At 31.2% G+C, this 19,531-nt stretch overlaps 1 protein-coding gene across 1 annotated transcript; it reads right to left on the bottom strand.

Moving 5' to 3' along the window:
• Window positions 1-7,640: 7,640 nt before the first annotated feature.
• On the bottom strand, window positions 7,641-10,474 carry LOC114289808 (putative oxidoreductase At4g09670). The gene is made up of 2 exons (XM_028233622.2): window positions 10,010-10,474; window positions 7,641-8,354 (listed from the first exon to the last, which is right to left on the bottom strand). The coding sequence occupies exons 1-2, from the start codon at window positions 10,472-10,474 to the stop codon at window positions 7,734-7,736; spliced, it is 1,086 nt and encodes a 361-aa protein (XP_028089423.2). The 3' UTR covers window positions 7,641-7,733.
• Between the last annotated feature and the right edge of the window lie 9,057 nt (window positions 10,475-19,531).

Below are 19,531 nucleotides of genomic sequence, written 5' to 3'. Positions count from 1 at the left end.
GGAGTCATTTTGACTTTTGCCACTGTATGATTTTTCTTTTTATCAGAGATTATGCATTCATCATTATTAAAATTTACTGCATAACCTTTTTGTACTAATTGCCCCACACTTAATAGATTTTGGGTTAGCCCTGGAACATAAAGAACATCATAAATTAATTTTTTGTTACCTTCCTTTATATGGATGGAGATGACTTCCTTTCTTTCAACATTTTGTAACTTTCCATCACCAAGCTTTACTTGAGACGAGACTTTTCATCTAGTTGCACAAAAATCTTGCGATTGCCTATCATATGATTACTACATCCACTATCCAAATACCAAATATTTTCTGACTCTTGTTGGGCATTCATGCAAGAAAATAATTGTTTTGCTTCATTTTCTTCAAAAACATTAGCTTTGTCTTTATCATTATTGAACTAGTAATCAGGTTGTGAATGTTTTGAATTTTTGCATCTTTTGCACCTAAATCTGCAATCTTTAGATGCATGATTAAATTTTTCGCAAATAGTGCATTGAGAGTCAGAGTTACCGCTGGAATTTCTTTGATTGTTGTAGTCTCTTTCTTTATTCTGGGCTTGAAATGAACTTCGGCCTCCTCATCCTTTTCCAGGCATTCTTTTTCTTTGAAATGAATCCCTTCCTTGATTTTCTTGTTTCTTGTCTTCAATATTTGTTGGAAAAATGGCTTTTGAAACTTTTGAAAAAATCTTATTTTTTGCTAACTTCTAGCATTAATTAAGTTGGGACCCAATTTAACATTTCTAATTGGGTCCATGTTTAATATTACTGTAGACAGCGCCCGCGTGGGCCTCATGCTACAGTTCGGACTCGATTTGTATCACGGTTCTTAATCTGAACCAAAGAGTCCAAATCCGGCAAATCGTTTTGAGAAACAATTTTTTTTGAAAAGAAGTGCCAAACATGGACTGCTTTGCCAGATACAGAGTCGCCACCTAAATATTTTTGAAATGGGGAAATTTAGGAAACCCTGACTCGGTGCCGAAGGCCACATGTCCGTCATCACCGGAGTTGTCTCAGCTCGGGAGCTTGGGTACGATCGGGGAAGGTCAGCTATGAGCACCCTCTCTCGCCCGGTCCGAAGACCGGCCTCTACTAACTATGATATCCGATTTTGAAAAATTTACGTGTTCTTATTCCAATTATTAGCCTAGAATTACTATGTTATGCGCGCAGCAAACAAGTATAGACTAGATTGCCTAACTTAGGAATAAACATTATGACCCTCTGTCTATCATGGATCCACTAATTCTCTGATTTCTGGTATGGAGCAAAGCATTGTGCGGAGCTAAGTGCTACACTATTATGGAAGCCATCTTTAGAGTTCATACAAGCCGCTTCTTGAGTCCACACATCTGTTTTGTTCTGCTTTGTACCGTGGTTAGGATTATTTAGGTTATATGATTTCTGATTATATACTCTACATTTAATATCAAGTTTTGTTTAGCCAATAATTATTCATAGTGATTTTATGCCCTTATACTTTTAGTATAATATTTCTCACTCTGGCATGTGCTTATAGCTGTTTGCCAATTTTCATAAAACAATGCAATTCAGAAATAACTTTTGAAAAGTCTTAGACGCGGGGCTGCGGAATAGACACACATAGCACTTTTATAGTATTTATAATTTTATTATTCATATGTAAATATCGACCTTTTTGGTCAATAAATTTTGTTATAAAAATAAAAGTACCGATGATTATTTTGGTACTCTTACTTAAATATTTTTCCGCTTGCATTTAGTAATTTGTTTAAAAATTGGTCGAAGGTAACTTCAGTTATTGGTCATTACGATACTTAACCCTTGAGTACGGGGAGCGGTTCGTGATACACTTTATCCGTGAAATACTAGATAATTTTTTATTTTTTAAATACTAATTTATTTTCTCTTGATGAGGTGTGGATAATTATTTTATATATATATATATATATATTTGGGTGTGAAATGGCACTGCAGAGCAAGTTTTCAAAATAATAATAATAATAAATAAAATTACAAATAATGAAAAAATTTATCAATTTTAATAATTATTGAATTTGTAAATATTTTGTAGTAGTATCACAACAGATCAAATCATCAAACCTTAAATGAGGCAACCAGACTGATTTATTTTTATTAAAACATACATAACATGGGGATGGGGTCCTAATTCATGTTCATCCAAACAAAAACACATTCATAGAAATCTAATCTCCCCAACATTGCAATAATATAACAGAATAACATGTATAACGGTAAGTCTCGTCATATTCGACGTAGACACAATACTGTTAGGCAACTACTCTTAAATGGAATTATGTCCATTGAGCACATAAGGTCAAAAGATAATATCGTGGATCCGTTAACCAAAGGTTTGACCAGAGAGTAAGTGTTAAGATCATCGAGGGGAATGAGATTAAAGCCTACTAACTAAAGAGTCGTCTTAATGGCAACCCAACCTAGCTGACTGGAGATTCCAAGATTTAGATTCAAAGGGACAACCGAATTATGTGTGACTCATCAGTATCACTAAGGGAAATTTTTTACCCTTTTCTATGATGACATAGTGATGTCTGCAACGTTAATCAGGTTAAGCTTTGCTTTTAATGATTTTCATGTCTTGGAAATCCAAGTGGCGTATAGCAGAATACTCTTAATGAGAATCACCTATATGAGTGTGAACTGGGCCGGTTCTATGAGAATTGAAAAAAAAAATGCTGAATTCTCTAGAGCGCTTAGGAAAACTAGAAATTGTCCAGGGCCAAAATGGGCACAACCGATAGAACTAGACTGTGTATGGAAATAAAACAGTGTGACAGACTGTTGTCTTGGTTTACACCAATGGCAGAATAATTCAAGACCTCATGTTCACTAATCAGCCAGTAAACCCGTTTGTTTTTTACAAGGGAAGGTTCAAAACCAAAAGTAACCTATCCTTTGCAGGATATTTTCAATTTTGTACTCTTTGTGTCTATATGTTGTTGCATGTTCGCTTCCAATTTTATTCATGTGGGAGATTGTTAGAGAAAATGGTTTATCACCATTAATTTTTGGGAATTTTGAGCTATAATTTATGTAGGACCACACCTCAAGTTTGGTGGGTCCGAGTGGCAACGCGTTCCTTGCCGTGTGATAAATAAGAATATATACTCGGGTGGTCAAAACCATTTTCGAGTGAAGGAGAAATTGATACCGAAGTGAGCCTCATGAACATGAATATGTTTGGTGTGGTTCCCATGAGTTGGTATCTAAATCTTGTCCCATATAGGAAACTTGGAAGAGTTTCCATAAGTATATAAGCTCTAAGTTGGAGACCTCGGGTTGGGCCCCAATGGGTATCCAAGTTTTGCAGGATGAGGAGTTATAGACAAACCCAAAACCACCACACACGCGCACCACTATCGTCGCTCGGCCGGCCGGGTTGGGGCGGACGCAAGTGTGGGTGTGGGTCAAACCCGTCCTTATTTTTTGCTCCAAAATTATTTGAATATTTCGAATAATTTTTTGCGGGAAAAATTCAAATTTCAGAATTTTGAATTCAAAATTTTCGGTTGCAACTCTTCTTCATCTCCAACCAGTCGCGTTTCCTGTCCGATGATTGTTCATCACAACTCTCTTCCATTCCAAAAAAGGCACTTCACTGCCTATATATATAGCAACTCTTTATTCCAAAATAAATTAGTTTTTTCTTTCCTTCCATCTTCTCTCTTCACTACTTCTTTCGTTCTTCATCTTGCATTCTTTGAGAGTTTGAAAACACAGCATGGTTCGCTGTACAAACAGTACGTTGTGCTGCATCTGTTTGGGTGATTGTTGAATCTTGGAGACAGAACGTCCATTATTCCTCTAGAACCTTAGGAGAGGATGAATTTCTGTCTTAAAAACACAGTGTTCAAACATTGGCTTTATAGCGACCCCGGTCTTTTCCCATTTGATTATTGTATCCGGACTTAGGTTCCGTAGATTCTGTCATTTGTGTAATTGTTGTTGTCGTCCTTTATTTTCTCATTTGGAGTTATAGGATGTGTTGGGCAGGTTTGTTTCAAGTTGGTTGGGTTCGGAAACCAAGTATTGCTGTCCAGTTTTTGGGTTGGTCGCTCGAGCGAGTACTTGGCCGCTCGAGCGAGGGTCATATTTTGTGTCTGGTGGCTCGAGCAAGCTTTTCTTCGCTCGAGCGAGCGATTGCGTTTAGTATAGACCTGAAGCATTGCATTCTTGGCTCGAGCGAGATTTTCTTCGCTCGAGCGAGGATTTCTTATGTCTGGTCGCTCGAACGACCAAGTCTTCGCTCGAGCGAGCCTGTCTAGTTAAAATAGGCAGCAGCGGGTTTTTAATCAGTTTTTCATCCTCTTTTGATTCCAAAACCCTAGGTCCGACTTTTCTCTCCCTCTACTCACCTTCTCTTTTAGGTTTGATCTATTTAGAGTGTGTTTCTACCCTAGATCCTTTATTAAAAAGATAGAGTGAGTCGAGGGCTTCCATTTAATCTGAACGTTTGGTGGTTTGGAGCACTTTGGAATTTGGGTCTTCATCTCCGTCTTCTCCATTCGGGTTACTTTCTTCGAGGTAGGGATTTCCTACTCCATCTTATAAGTTTTGTTCTAAGTTTTGGTATTTTGATATGTTGGGAGTACTTTAGTAATTTTGGGAAAGACCCTAGTTGTATTAATAAATTAATTTGTATAATTAATTTAAGAAAATTGGGGAATTTGGTTAAATTCATGAAATTGAGGAATTCATTGATTAAATGGTGTAGTTGGATAATTTAAATCACTCGCCTATTGAATTGTTGATATATTTATTTCCAGTCTAGAAATAACTGTTTTGGGCTATCGGTGGAGGATAGTCGTTTTTGTTGTAGACATCGCATGTGGATTAGGGAAAATTGAAACTAATCAATTTGTTTAAGTCATAAATTTAGACTATTGAATTAATACAGAAAATACATGTATTGATTGAGCATTGCATATGCATATTGTTTGGGAAGAGATAGGGGATGTACTCCACGGTTTAGGGGAAGATAGGGGATGGACCTCTAAACCGGATTTTGTTTGGGAGGAGATAGGGGATGGACTCCATTAGCATCACTATTATGTGTGCTTATTAGATTGAAGTGTTTTTACATGTTATTGATACAACACTAAAATGTGTATCAAACGGGAAGTATGAAGTGTTTTGATATGAGCCTGAGTCTCATCTGTGTTGTTGGTATTGGAAGTAATGTGAATATGATATATAGTTCACTGTTGTAAGTTTGGCCAGGTTCTGAGCCATTTTGATAATAATGGGAATTGAAACATGTCATAGACATTAGTGTCATGAGACTGTATTAAGTTATAATTGATTATCTTGGTTAACCATCTATTGAATGCTATAGCTTTATTCAATGCTTATATTTGGTTTAGTATTTTTCTACTGGGCTGTGGCTCACCCTTTATGGGAACATCATTTTCAGGTTCAGGTGATAAGCTACCTCCAAGGACTTAGCTTGGGAGGATGTGGCTTTTGGATTTTGAAAACTATCTTTAATTAATTGTTTTTGTTTGTTAGTACATGTAAACATTCAAGCCTAGGGCTTTACGTGTATTTGAGTTAGAACTCATATTTTTGTGTCCAAGTGTTGGCTTGGAAAGATGTTAGCCCGTAGGGCATTTAATTTGATGTTACATGTAATGCTTTTATTTAGTAATACTCTGATGAATGAATTAATGAATTATTTTCTTTAAATATTGCATGTCGATAATATATAAATAGTGGGTTTATTTTGAGGGCGTGACAGGCTTCAATCACAAATTTGTTTTAAGTTTGATTCCACAAAGAAAACTTGTAAGTTAACTCAAGTTTAGTGTTTAATTATTTACTGTATTTAATTATTTTGTTAAATTAATATTATCAAAAAATATTTCCAACATTTAGTTGCTAAAAAGTTTTTTTAGAACACTTTTTGACTTTTTTATAATTTTTTGAGAGAAAAAAATAAACCAATTATAATTTAAATATGACATTTTATTTTATTAATTTATTTTAATAAGTTAAATTAATCCCAATTTACTTTCCAAACAGGCCTTCAGTTATACATTTTTAACTTATTATTTAAAATTAAATAAGTTTGAAGATTTATTAAATAAAATAAAATATTATTGATTAATCGCTGTCAAGTGTTCATGAGACACTAGTCAGTAACCCTTTGTTATTCTTGCAAGCACTTTTTCCAACTAATGATATTGGCCCCCAATTAGGGGTGGGCGTGGTGGGCGTGGGGCAAATGCAGTCACAGAATCTATAATTTGTTATTTGTTTGTTAAATTGATAGATTAAAAAAAATTAATTTATATCCGTCTATTACTTCGGCAGATGTTGATTAAATAGATTGGTAAATTGACAGAAGGATGCGAATCGATTTAGCGGTTTAATATTTTATAAATTTTCAACATAATTCAAGTTATGTATTTCCTCAAAAAAAAATTACAATTAATGACTGAAAAAAATATTACAATCACTACATGCCTCGTCCAAATAAAGAAAGTTTGAAACTTTAGAATATTATCATCATTTGTGTCTCATACGTGATTCTTAAAATATAAAAACAATTCAAACGACCAAAACCATGAACAGAGCAGTAGTAGAGATTGTATGTCTTTGTATTGTTACATCTATATCTATTTTTGAAAACAAAAATTAATCAACATATATTATCTTTTTTATTTAATATGCTTAAAGTTAGATTTAAAAACTAAAAAATATAGATAAATAATAAATTTATTTTTTTCAATTCAAAAAATATATTCAAGTTGAAAATTCTTTTTCAACAGAATATTTAAACTTTTTCTAATCGAAAACACAAAAAGAGTATCTACACAAATTGAAAACAAAAAATCTTACAAATTTTACAAATTACTAGAAGTGCTCACGGTTTGGCGGTTCAGTTGTAGCCAAATGAATCTCGAATCCGCGATCCATCCAAAACTAGCGAATTAAAAAAAAATATCAATTTGTAATCGTTCGCTCGCCATCACGCATCCGTTCAAAATGCGGGCGGATCAGTTGGATTCGATTGGTTTGCACGGATCAATATATCTATTATTCACCCCTAACCCCAATATGTTTTTCGAGAGATTATTTAATATATTTTACACCATTCACCTCATTATATTTATCATGTGATCACTCAAAAATAAACATATATTTATTATTTGAATTAATAAAAATAAATTGAAACACTTTATCCGTGAAATACTAGATGTTTTTTTTTTATTTTTTAAATAGTAATTTATTTGCTCTTGATGAGGTGTGGGTAATTATTATTTATATATATATATATATATATATATATATTTTTTGGGTGTGAAATGGCACTGCAGAGCAATTTTTCAAAATAATAATAATAATTACAAATAATGAAAATTTTTATCAATTTTAATAATTATTGAATTTGTAAATATTTTGTAGTAGTATCACAACAGATCAAATCATCAAACCTTAAATCAAGCAACCAGACTGATTTATTTTATTAAAATAGACAACTTGGGTCCCAATTCGTGTTCATCCAAACAAAAACACATTCATAGAATAACCTTAAGCCCCAGTGGGGGTACTGGGGTCGTGTGATTGGTGAAAAAAAAAAAACTATTATTTTTTTTTTTTTTGTTTTTGGCCAATGTGGAGGCGACACCTCACTGGGGGTTGTCAGTGGGGGTCGCCCCACTTGGTGTAGGAATCACAGCCCTAACCTTAATTCCCAACCTCAACGGGCTGGAAACCTTTCTGGATGGACGAAATAACAGCATCCAGAACCAGCTGTGTCTTCCTACTAATTGCCGGCCACTTCTTCTCAGGTTTCGAATCATTTCTCTCAATGCTCGAAATCAACCCAGCAAACACACTCACCATCAGAGCTTCCTGAGGAAGATCAGTGGTGACAGCGTGCTCGGTTGGGATTGGTCCACACCCCAATGAAAGTTGTGCGAATGTGGACTTGGAAGCTGTATAAAATTGCCCAACATTCTCTTGAAATGGTATGACAAAGTCGTGAATGCGCAGATTTCCCTTTGTTCCACCACAAGTTATGTCCATGGTCATATTGGTGAGGAAAGAGCAGTAGAAAGTTGCTATTCTCCCATCACCCCAACTTAGGGAAGCACCACAGGTTATGAGGACCCCTACTTCGTTCAATTCAGGCTCGCGTAAAGCTGTCACGGTTTTAGGGAGCTCATAGTCGGCAGCCCAAAGGATTGCCCGGGTACAGTACCACCCGGCATCACCTAGACAGCCAAGACCATCAAGATCCGGTTTCACACGAATGTTGTTCTTGAAAAATTCCGGCCCAGCATCGTAGGAGAAGATGCTGTGAACCTGTGGGAATCATCACTAGTAGAATTAGATAAGAGTATTTGATTTTTTTGGGCACCAAAAAAAGCTCTAACAACAAAGCTGTGATTTCAATTTCAAGCTAAACATTGGGCACTACACAGCAGGACTTTTTAAAATGTTTGTTTTTACTGAATTTTTTTAATATTTTAAACAAATTTTTTTAAAAAAACTTTTAAATATACCTAATACAAATAAACTTAAAAAATAAATATTTGTGAAATTTTTTTTTTAAATATTCAATAAATACCAAAAATATAAAAACGAAAATTCAGTACATTTTCGTATTATTATATATTTATTGATTTTTTAAAATATTTTTTACAAATATTTTATTTTTTAGATACATCTAAATACAGTGCTAAAAAAAATGATTAAAATTTTAAAAATATTTACTAAAAATAAAAATACACAAAAAATAAAAAAAATTTAACTTTAAAAAAATTAAAACCAAACATAGTGAGAATCTGTCATATTTATAATAAAATAAAATAAAATAAATAAGCAGCCCTATAGTGAATGATAAAATTAGCAATAAATCCTTCGTTACAAGTCCATAGCAGTTCTTGTCCATTTAGAAATGTGCTTTGAAGATGTGATCATATTTCAGTGTGATCTTCATTTGTTTTTGACTGATTCATTTAATATTCTGGAGACCAAATTCTCATCAAAATATACCCTTCCCCGACAATAAAGATTACCCTCATAGTACTTCGGCAAGCATATATCTTGAATCATTTCAAAACTTAAAAAAATCAATATAAAGGTTTGATCTATACCTTTGATTTTATTTTTTTTCAAATTTGAATTTTTAATTTTTTTTATCGAGATCCACCAAACAAAATTCATGACAAAATTTTGATAAAAAATGATAAAATTTTACTATGTTCACTCCCGGTTTGAAATTTCATTGATTCATTGACAATAAATTTATCTATTTAAGGCTAAAAAAATGAAAAATTGAGGGCCAATTGCACTAACTGAGGACATAGTGCCGTTTTGGGAAGAAGCCAAAAACATAAGCGTTTTGTTGATTTAAAGAAAAAGCTGGGTAGTCGAAAATGCAATTTGTTGCATTTGGGATGTGACAAAAACGCTGCCTTGTGAAATTACCTAAATACCCTCCATGTTAACAAATTACCTAAAATTCCAAAGTTTGGCAAGGGTATTTTGGTCATTTTATTTTGATTTGATGCCATAAATAAATATTAACCCAAAAAGTCAAAAGCCAACTTTTTACCAACTTCCTAAATCACTTTCTAAAAAAGCTAAAAAATTTGGTAAAAAGTCAAAAACTAGTTTTTTATCAACTTCCCAAAACACCCATAGTTTCATTGTTCCATTCCGGTGTTTAGTTGTATTTTTTTTTTTTATTTAAAATAAATTTTGACAAACATTCCATCTAACAAAAATTAGCGAATTTTTTAATCTTACAAATAATATTGCAAAGTAAACATATAATTTAAATTATATATTTTCATATTCATTTCAAAACAAATATGGACGAGATAATTTATTCCATTAATCTACTTAGATAAAAAATTCTATACTAATTCATATATTGCTAATTCTCTTACCATTAATCTTGCTAATCAAACATAACAGAGTGTGCGGGTAAGCAAGTGAAATTAAGAAAATACCGATTTGAGTTTGCCAAAACGCTCTGGATCGGAGAGGAACTCCTTCATCTTAGCAGTCCTCGGATGGTGCATCCACATAGTAGCGTCCATGTACTGCACCCCATTTGATTCGCACGCCTCCAGAATCTTATCCAGCTCCGACACATTGAGAGCCACCGGCTTCTCCAGTAGAAGGTGCTTCTTCTTCTCGGCGGCTAACACGGCCCATTTCAAGTGAAGGCTGGTGGGGAGAGGTAAGTAGACGGCGTCGACTTCAGGGTCGTCAAGCACGGCTTCGTAGGAACCATAGACCTTAGCCGAGTCAGGGAAGCCATTCTCGGACGCGTATTTCTTGGCCTTGTCGATCGAACGGCTGCCGATGGCCTGGATGGTGGCGTTTGGTGCAAGCCTCATGGCCCTTGATACCTTGCGCGCTATTTCAGCGCAACCTAGTATTCCGAACCGCACTGGTTTGTTTTCCGACATCGTTTCAAACTAATTGCAGGGCAAGTCAACAAATGTCACAGTTCATATATATAGAGGAAAGCTAAAGTACACGTGGGGTCCACCTATTGTACTAAAAGGGCAACACACATTTACGGGCTTTTTTTTTTGGGCAAGTCAGTCTCCGTTTGGACAGTGGGGTGATTTTTTTGTTTTTTTTAATTTGGGTTAAAAAGTTTAATTTAGAAAGAATTTTTTGATTTTTTGAATTTTTTTGTGAGAGAAGAATATAATAGTTATGGGTTGGATGTGATATTTTGTTTGTTATGACTAAAATAATCTATTTTGTCTTTTATGACTATTTTAACCACAAACTAACTTGCCAAATAACACCTAAAAGTCAGTTTTTTTTTTTTTAAGTTTTAATTTATTTTAAGTAATAAATTTATATATATATTTTTTATAAAAAATTAATTTTTGATTTACTTTCCAAAACAATCCTATTTATGCTTGACATGTGATTGATTTTGTAAACCAATTGGCAAGGTTCATTTATAGGCCTATTTTGGTATCTGAATTAAAAGGCAATTTTTTAATTTTTTGACTTTTTTTTATTACATTATTTTTTATTTTTTTACATATTTTTTTATTAAAAAAAAAACTACAAAATTAACCTACTTTTCAAAACTTCTCATAATTGCATTAACGAATGGCACACACAATACGTATGTAATTTAAATAAGTAAAAATAAAAATAAATAATAAAAAAATTAATATCATTATATATAAATTGTTTAAATGGTAAACGTGCAATATCTTTAGTTTAAATCTTATTTGCATTGTACTATAATAATTTTTTATTTTAGCGTATAAAAATCTACCACGTGACATGAGGGGAAGGTCTGGAGTTTTGGACACCAAGCCCAGTGTTTTGGATTTCATTTTCTAAAAATTTAGTTTTTTATTTTTTATTTTTTAGATGCATCTTACTTAAATATATTTAAAAAGTAAAATATTTATAAAAAAATATTTTAAAAAATCAATAAATACATAAGAAAACGAAAAATATATTGAATTGTATTTTTTATTTTTTTTTTGTATTTTTGGTATTTACTGAATTTTTTACAAATTTTTTTTACATATATTATACTTTTTAAATATATTTATGTTAGGTGTATCTAAAAATTTAAAAAATTATTTAAAATATTAAAAAATTTAGTGAAAACCAAAAAAAAAAAAAAGAAGAAAACAAGAACATCAATTTTTTTAAAAGTGAATTCAAAAAACTTAAACCAAACAAGCTGATGAAAGTGAATTCAGAAAATTTAAACCAAACAAGCTGATTATCACTCTATTTTGTTATATTTTCAAAATTATATGTAAACTAGTTCGGCAAAAATAAATAGAAAAAATATTAACTCAAATTATACAATTAAAAAAAAATAAAAATATTTAAACATACAAATATTTAAAAAAATGTGTTTTTGTTCAAAAAAGGTTCATATGAAAATGAAAATAAATTTTTTTACCAGTCTATTTTAATTTTTTTTGGAAAAATACAAATTAAAATTTTAAAAATTCTATTTACAAAAATTAGTTTAAAAAAATTAATTGCACCATATATTTCAACTTTATAAATAATTATAAAAAGAGAAAAAATTAATCACAAGGAAAGAAGAATTCTCATGATATAGAAAAGAAGAATTCTCATGATATGTTTCACCTTTAAAAATATTTGTACAGAGGGCAAGTTCAATCTGTATGGAATATAAGGATGCAAACTCAATTTGTGTGGGATGCAATTCTAATCTGTGTGGGGTATAAGTCCAGTCTGTGTGGGATGCAATTCAAATTTGTGTAAGGTGCAAGTTTAGTCTATGTGGGAGAATTTACATAATATCAACAAATTATATTTACACTCTACATTGATTCGACTTACACTCCACATAAAATAGACTTGCACCCTTACAATCCACACGGCGCACAAATATCTTGCTTCTTTTTTTTTTGGTAACTATTTATAAATTTTAAATATACTATGCAATCAATTTTTTTTAATTAATTTTTGTAACTATTTTTCAAGTTGAGATAGAAAATATTTGGTTGAATTTTAAAATTTTGATTTCTTTTTTTAAAAAATAAATAAATAAATTGTTTGGTAAAAAAAATTATTTTCATTTTCATATGAATCTATCTTTTTTTTGAACAAAAACAAATTTTATATTCAAGTAATTTAAAATAATTCAAATTCATTTTTTAAAATTTCGTACACTTTTTATTTACACATCTCATTTTTATTTTTAAATATTTCAAAACAATATAAAATTTTAATTATTTTAAAATTATTATTAAATATATTCAATATCCATAACTTTTTAATAGAATTAATTTTGTAAAATCTAATTTTATATTTTAAAAGTTATATAAAATTTATCAAAATAAATAATAATGAAAAACAAAAAATAATAATGAAAAACAAAAACGGAGAGAGTTCAAAAAAATGCAAAACAAAAAACGGCGAGAGAGAGAGAAAGAGAGTTGAGAGGAGTGAGGATCCTCTCCTTGCAGCTTTTGTGTTTGCGTCCGTCCTTGCAGGCCTTCGGGTCTACTTTTAGGCCCAATTTTGATAATCCGAACCGTTTATATTTTATGATTTATTCAGTATATCATACCTGTAAAAAATCAAGTTGATCGGATATCAGAAAGTATATGTTCGGAAAACTGTTTATTAAATTCTTTAAAAAATAGTGTTTAGTTCAATTTTTCAAACACATACTTTCTGATATCCGATCAACTTGATTTTTTACAGGTATGATATACTGAATAAATCATAAAATATAAACGGTTCGGATTATCAAAATTGGGCCTAAAAATAAACCCGAAGGCCTGCAAGGACGGACGCAAGCACAAGCTTGCATGGAAAGGCTCTTGACTCAGTTGAGAGAGGCGGTGATTTGACAGGTGAGAGATGAGCAGAGTGTGAGGGAAAAAGACAAAAAAAGGATAATTTGGTCCATTGATAAAAAACAGTAGATGCTTTTTGTGATAATTTTGTTTATATCCAAACAATAATGATAGAGACCACTAATTTCGGAATTATAAAAAGACTACTAATGACATGACACTCAATAAAAAAAAAATACAACACTAAGGCCAAAACATCAAATCATTCATGGTGAAGCCCACTGCCACATCATTAGTTATAACACTAATTAGTGCTCTCACTCATTTTCCATATCCAAAAGCACCCCCACTGTTCTGTAGGAGAATCCCTAACATATTATTTTCTAAATTTTATTTTAAAATATTATTAAAAAATTTATTTCTTATGTTAAAAATTATTTTTTTTATCTATTTTTCTCAACAAATTTTCTATTTTTTTATTATATTAAAACAATCTTTTTAATTACTTTTAAATTTAAATTTTATTTTAATAATAAAATAATGAAAACAAAGGAAAAGCATCAGAGGAAAACAAATTACTCACAAGACAAAGAATGGTTGTCGATCGGTGAAAATGCAGCTTTTTGGCAACACAATCAAAATGCAGCTTTTTGTTGGCCAAGACCAAAACGCCAAACAGGGCCAAGGCGCTGAAATTCTCATTTGGGAAGACCAAAAACGCAACACTCAAATTTAATGAACTATCTTCTGAAAAATTTTAATTAATTAACTCAAAAATAAAAAGTAAAGATATTTTGGTCATTTTGGAATGATGTGACACTTTTAAAAAAATATTAAACCAAAAATAAAAAAGTCAACTTTTTATCAATTTCTCAAATCACTTTCAAAAAAGTCAAAAAACTTGATAAAAAGTCAAAAGTCAACTTTTTACTAACTTTCCAAAACACCCCTAACTGTGGGTTTTTTCTTTCTTTAGCTATAGTGCACCCACAAGACATTCGGGAGATATTCGGGGGACATTTGAGAGGACAAGAGAGTTATAGTGATACTTTATAAATAAAAAGTCACTGTAACAATATTTATATTTGGAGGGTTGGATAAAGGATCTATTGAAAAAGAATTTTTAAAAAATTAATCCCTTATAATAACAAAAAATTATTATAAAGGAGCTCCTGCGGATGGGCTAATGTTTTTTTGCTGCCATCATTGGCAGGTGATTCCCCCCTGTATTAATTGGTCTTGATTTCAATAATTTTTAATTTTTAATTTGTGTGTTTATTTATAATAATATTACATTCATATTTTTTTTTCCTCACAATCTCCTGAATGAGTGTAAGGAGAATTTTGAGAAAATATTTAAGTGGGATGACTTTTCAAATTTTGTTTATGACACCATTAGGCGAGATATTGGAAAGAAAAATTGTATGAATGAATAATTTTTCATTTAATTATATGCATTTATTGTTTGACTATTTTAATAGTTTTTGAATTTATATATCATATTATATAATTAATTCTTTATGTTTTGTATGCATAAAACTAATTATTCATTAAGATTTAACAAATTTTAAAATGTATTTAATGAAAAAAATTCTCATTAATTACTCCTTATCAAGTGTTTCGGGGCACTAGTTAGCATGATCATGGCTAATGTTAACGAGTGCCTTAGAGGCACTATGGTGTATTTATAATTGAATTAATTGATATTTATGTCAATAAATTCCTATTTTTAACTTGTGCATTTAATTAAATACATTTATTGATTGACTATTTAAGCCTCCGTTTGGGAAGTGGGTTGACTTTTTAGCTTTTTGATTTTTTTGCCTATTTTAACCTAGGCTAAAAAGCTTAGTTTGGGAAGGGCTTTTTGATTTTGACTTTTTTTGTGAGAGAAGAGTGTAATGATTATGAATTGGATGTGATATTTTATTTTTGTGACTAAAATAGTTTATTTTGTCTTTTGTGACTAAAATAGCTACTTTAGCCTTCCCAAACAATGCAGTAACTTCTGATTTTATATACCATATTTTATAATTAATTATTTATATTTTCTATGCATATTATTATTATTCATTAAGATTTAATAAATTTTAAAATGAATTTAATGAAAATAAACTCATTAATTACTCCTTATTTGATAACATGACACAATGTTAACAAGTGTCCAGCGATACTCGTTAAGGCATATTTATAATTGTATGAATTAGCCTTGATTTCAATAATTTTTTATTTTTAGCTCGTGCATTTAATTGTATGCGTTTATTGTTTGACTAATCTCGTTAAGGCATATTTATAGTTGTATGAATTAGCCTTGATTTCAATAATTTTTTATTTTTAGCTCGTGCATTTAATTGTATGCGTTTATTGTTTGGCTAATTTAGGATCGGTTTAGAAAGTGGGTTGGTTTTTTGACTTTTTTTTTTGTGACTATTTTAGCCTGTACTAAAAAGTTTAGTTTGAGAATGACTTTTTGACTATTTGATTTTTTTTGTGAGAGAAGAGTGTAATGATTATGGGTTGGAAGTGATATTTTATTTTTTATGGCTAAAATAGCCTATTTTATCTTTTGTGGCTAAAATAGCCAAAAAAATCCAATCTAGCTCTTCCAAACGGATAATTAGTAACTTTTCAATTTATTTTATAATTAATTATTTACCTTTTCAATGCATAAAACTAATTATTCATTAAGATTTAATAAATTTTAAAATGTATTTAATAAAAATAAATTCATTAATTATTCCTCATCAAGTGTCCCAGGCAATTGTTAGCACTACCCTTTAGGGATATCGAATATTTCTCTTATATATTGATTTTATTTTTAAAACAAATCATCTAAATTATTATACTAATAGTGGCTAACGTAGAGTTAAGATCCTCTCATTGGCCTCTCTTCTTGTCTCCCTATTTGTAATAGTGAAAATGTACTTTGAATTGATCTAACGATTAAGATTTGACTATTTAAAAATAAAAAAAAAATAATAAAACAAATTCAAATTTATTTTTTCCACCCAAATCTAGACCGTTGGATCAACTCAAAGTGCATCTCTACCATTGCAAGTAAGGAGGCAATGAGAGGGTCCAAGGAGAGGATCTCAACTACCTAACATATACCATGTGTCTTTTTTAACTTGAAATGAATACATTATGGGTTCGTTTGGGATGTGAGTTGGCTTTTTGGCTGTTTTAGTATGCGATTAAAAAGTCTCGTTTGGAATAAATTTTTTGACTTTTTTGACTTTTGTGAGAGAAAAAATAAAATGATTATGGTTTAAATGTGACATTTTATCTTATTGTACTAAAAAGCCTATTTTGTCTTTTTGTGACTATTTTAGCCAAAAAATCCCGTTTAACTTATGTCAAACGAGGACTATGTCTCATTATTAAGAATGTCACTAACAATTTTATTAATCACTTAATATGATTACTAAGGTTCCTAATATTGTTATTCATTATTTTGTATAAAAAATTTAGGAAAGTTTATTAGAAAATCCTCTATCAAGTACTTGTATATCAATTAGTCCATAAGATATTCTTATATTTCAATAAGTCCTATTATTTTAGACATTTGATCCACTAAATCGTAATTCTCATATTTAAGATATTTTATGAACAATTTTACCTTTATAAATATTTTTTCAACCCTTAGCAATTTAGTGATGTGAATATTTATATTAAATAAATTTGACAATGTGAATGTTTACATCATAAAAGATTCACACTGTCAGTGTGAAAATTAATACGCGCTTCACAATATTATTATTAAGGATATTTTAGTAACTATGTCATCCAAAATATTTATTGGAACATAAAAAATAATTTGGACTAAGTGAAATATAAGTAATTGAAGAGGGATTTATAAATATATGTCCTAAAATTTTATACAAAAAATATTATTTGTAAGAATATTTTTATATTTGTACGTAAATTTTAAATTGGGCACTTGATGCATAAATCTAAATTATAATTTTGGTCCCTTACCGAAGAATTCGTTTGCTGTTGCATAATGTAGCTTGCTCGGCTCATGCATAAATCTGGAAGTAAGATTTACAAAGTAACAATGTCTGGCCTTGTATTAGTGAGATAATTTATTGAACCAACCAATTTTCGATAGGCGGAAGCATCGACTTTCTCTGCTTAATCATTTACTTGCAACTTCTTATTTAAAGAGATTGGAGTAAAAACTGACTTGCAGTCAAACATATGAAATTTCTTCAATAAATCTTCAAGATATTTTTCTTTGAGAGATAAATATTTCTCCCTTTGACTGCTTCACTTGAATATTGAAAAAATATCTCATAAGTCCCCAATCAGTCATCTCGTACTCCTTTATCATGGCTCTTTTAAATTCTTCTACCATTGATGGTTTAGTTCTTGTATAGATTAAATCATCAACATATAGGCAAACTATGAGAAAGTCTTGCGTACCTCCTTTCTTGACGTATAGTGATGGTTCACTTTGGCTTCTTTGAAAACCATTTTGACGAAAATACTTGTCAATGTTGCTGTTCTAGGCTCGGGGTGCTTGCTTCAAACCATACAGTGCCTTCCGAAGTCGGTAAACCTTGTCTTCTTTTCCTTTGATTATGCACCCTTGCGGTTGTTCAACATAAACTTATTTTTCAAGCTCTCAATTGAGAAAAGTTGATTTGACATCTAGTTGATATACTGGTAGCTTATTTTATGTAGCCAAGGCAAGAACGGTTCTTATTGTCTCCATGCGAGCAACTGGAGCAAATGTTTCATTGAAGTCCACTCCAGGTTGTTGTGAGTAGCCTTTTGCAACTAATTATGCTTCTGGATGGAGCCATCTTCTTTATATTTGGTCATGTAGACCCATTTAAGTCCGATCACATCTTTGTCTTTGGGTAGGTCAACAAGTTCCCAAGTGTAATTCTTTTCAATATTCTTCATCCGTTGCCATTCTCCAAATTTCTTCTTTCACAGCTTCTTCAAAAATCTGTGGCTTACAAGAAAAAAATGCTACATCACAAGTTTCATATATTTCTCTTGAGGAACGTACCTTTGTTGGTATTGGTTCAGATTCTTCAGATGAAAAGCTTCTTGGAGAGTCATTTCTTGGCCTGGGGCTCGGAGTGTTATGTGGACTTTGGTTTGGGGTTTCTTCGAGAGTAGAAGATCCTTCTCCTTCTGTTGCTTCATTAAATTCAAATCCCTTCTGCTCCAATCATCCCATTTCCATGCTGTCATTTCATCAAATATGATATCTCTAGAGATTACCAATTCATTTTTCATTGGATTGTATAGATGATATCCTTTTGATTCGTCGCTATATCCAATGAATATATATTTCTCCCATTCCTCATCAAATTTTTCCCTTGTTTGGAAAGGAATTAAGGCATAAGCAAGACAACTGAATACTTTGAAAAGATTTACCTGGGGTTTCTGTTTGTGCCATGCCTTATATAGTGTTTTGTTTTGGACAGCCTTCATGGGAGATCGGTTTAGAATATAAGCAATAGTATTGATAGCTTCAGCCCAAAATTGTTAAGAAGACCTTTGCCTTTTAACATGCTTCATGCCATCTCCACAATTGTTCAATTCTTCCATTCTGCAACTCCATTTTGTTCAGAAGAGTGTCGAACTGTGAACTGTCTTTTAATCTCATTTTCTTTACAATAATTCGTGAATGGAGTATAAATGAATTCCCTACCACAATCTATCCTCAACATTTTGATTTCATTGTCACTTTGCTTTTTCACCAAAGCTTTAAACTGCAGAAATACTGAGAAGGCTTCAGATTTTCTATTAAGAAAATAAATCCACATCATTTGAGTATAATCATCAACAAAGAGTAGAAAATATCTCTTGTTACCAAGAGATGATGTTCGGCAAGACCCACAAATATCTATATGCACCAACTCCAAAGGTGCTTTGGCTCTTCAAGAAGTCTTTGGAAATGGCAATCTATGCATTTTTTTCATAAATGCATCCTTCACAAATTTTATTGATTTTGCCAATGTGAGACAATCCTAGAACCATATCTTTTTCTTTTAATAATTTCATGCCCTTGTAATTTAGATGTCCATATCTAAGATGCCATAGATATGGATCATTCATGTTTTCACTTTTAAGGGCAAAATTATCATTCAGTGGCATTACAAGAGGGAAAATTTTGTTTGGAGTCATTTTGACTTTTGCCACTATATGATTTTTCTTTTTATCAGAGATTATGCA

The sequence above is a fragment of the Camellia sinensis genome, chromosome 3 (genome assembly GCF_055761805.1).
Source record: "Camellia sinensis isolate YWXY chromosome 3, ASM5576180v1, whole genome shotgun sequence".
NCBI lineage: Eukaryota > Viridiplantae > Streptophyta > Magnoliopsida > Ericales > Theaceae > Camellia > Camellia sinensis.
This window is presented reverse-complemented; position numbering and strand designations above follow the sequence as displayed.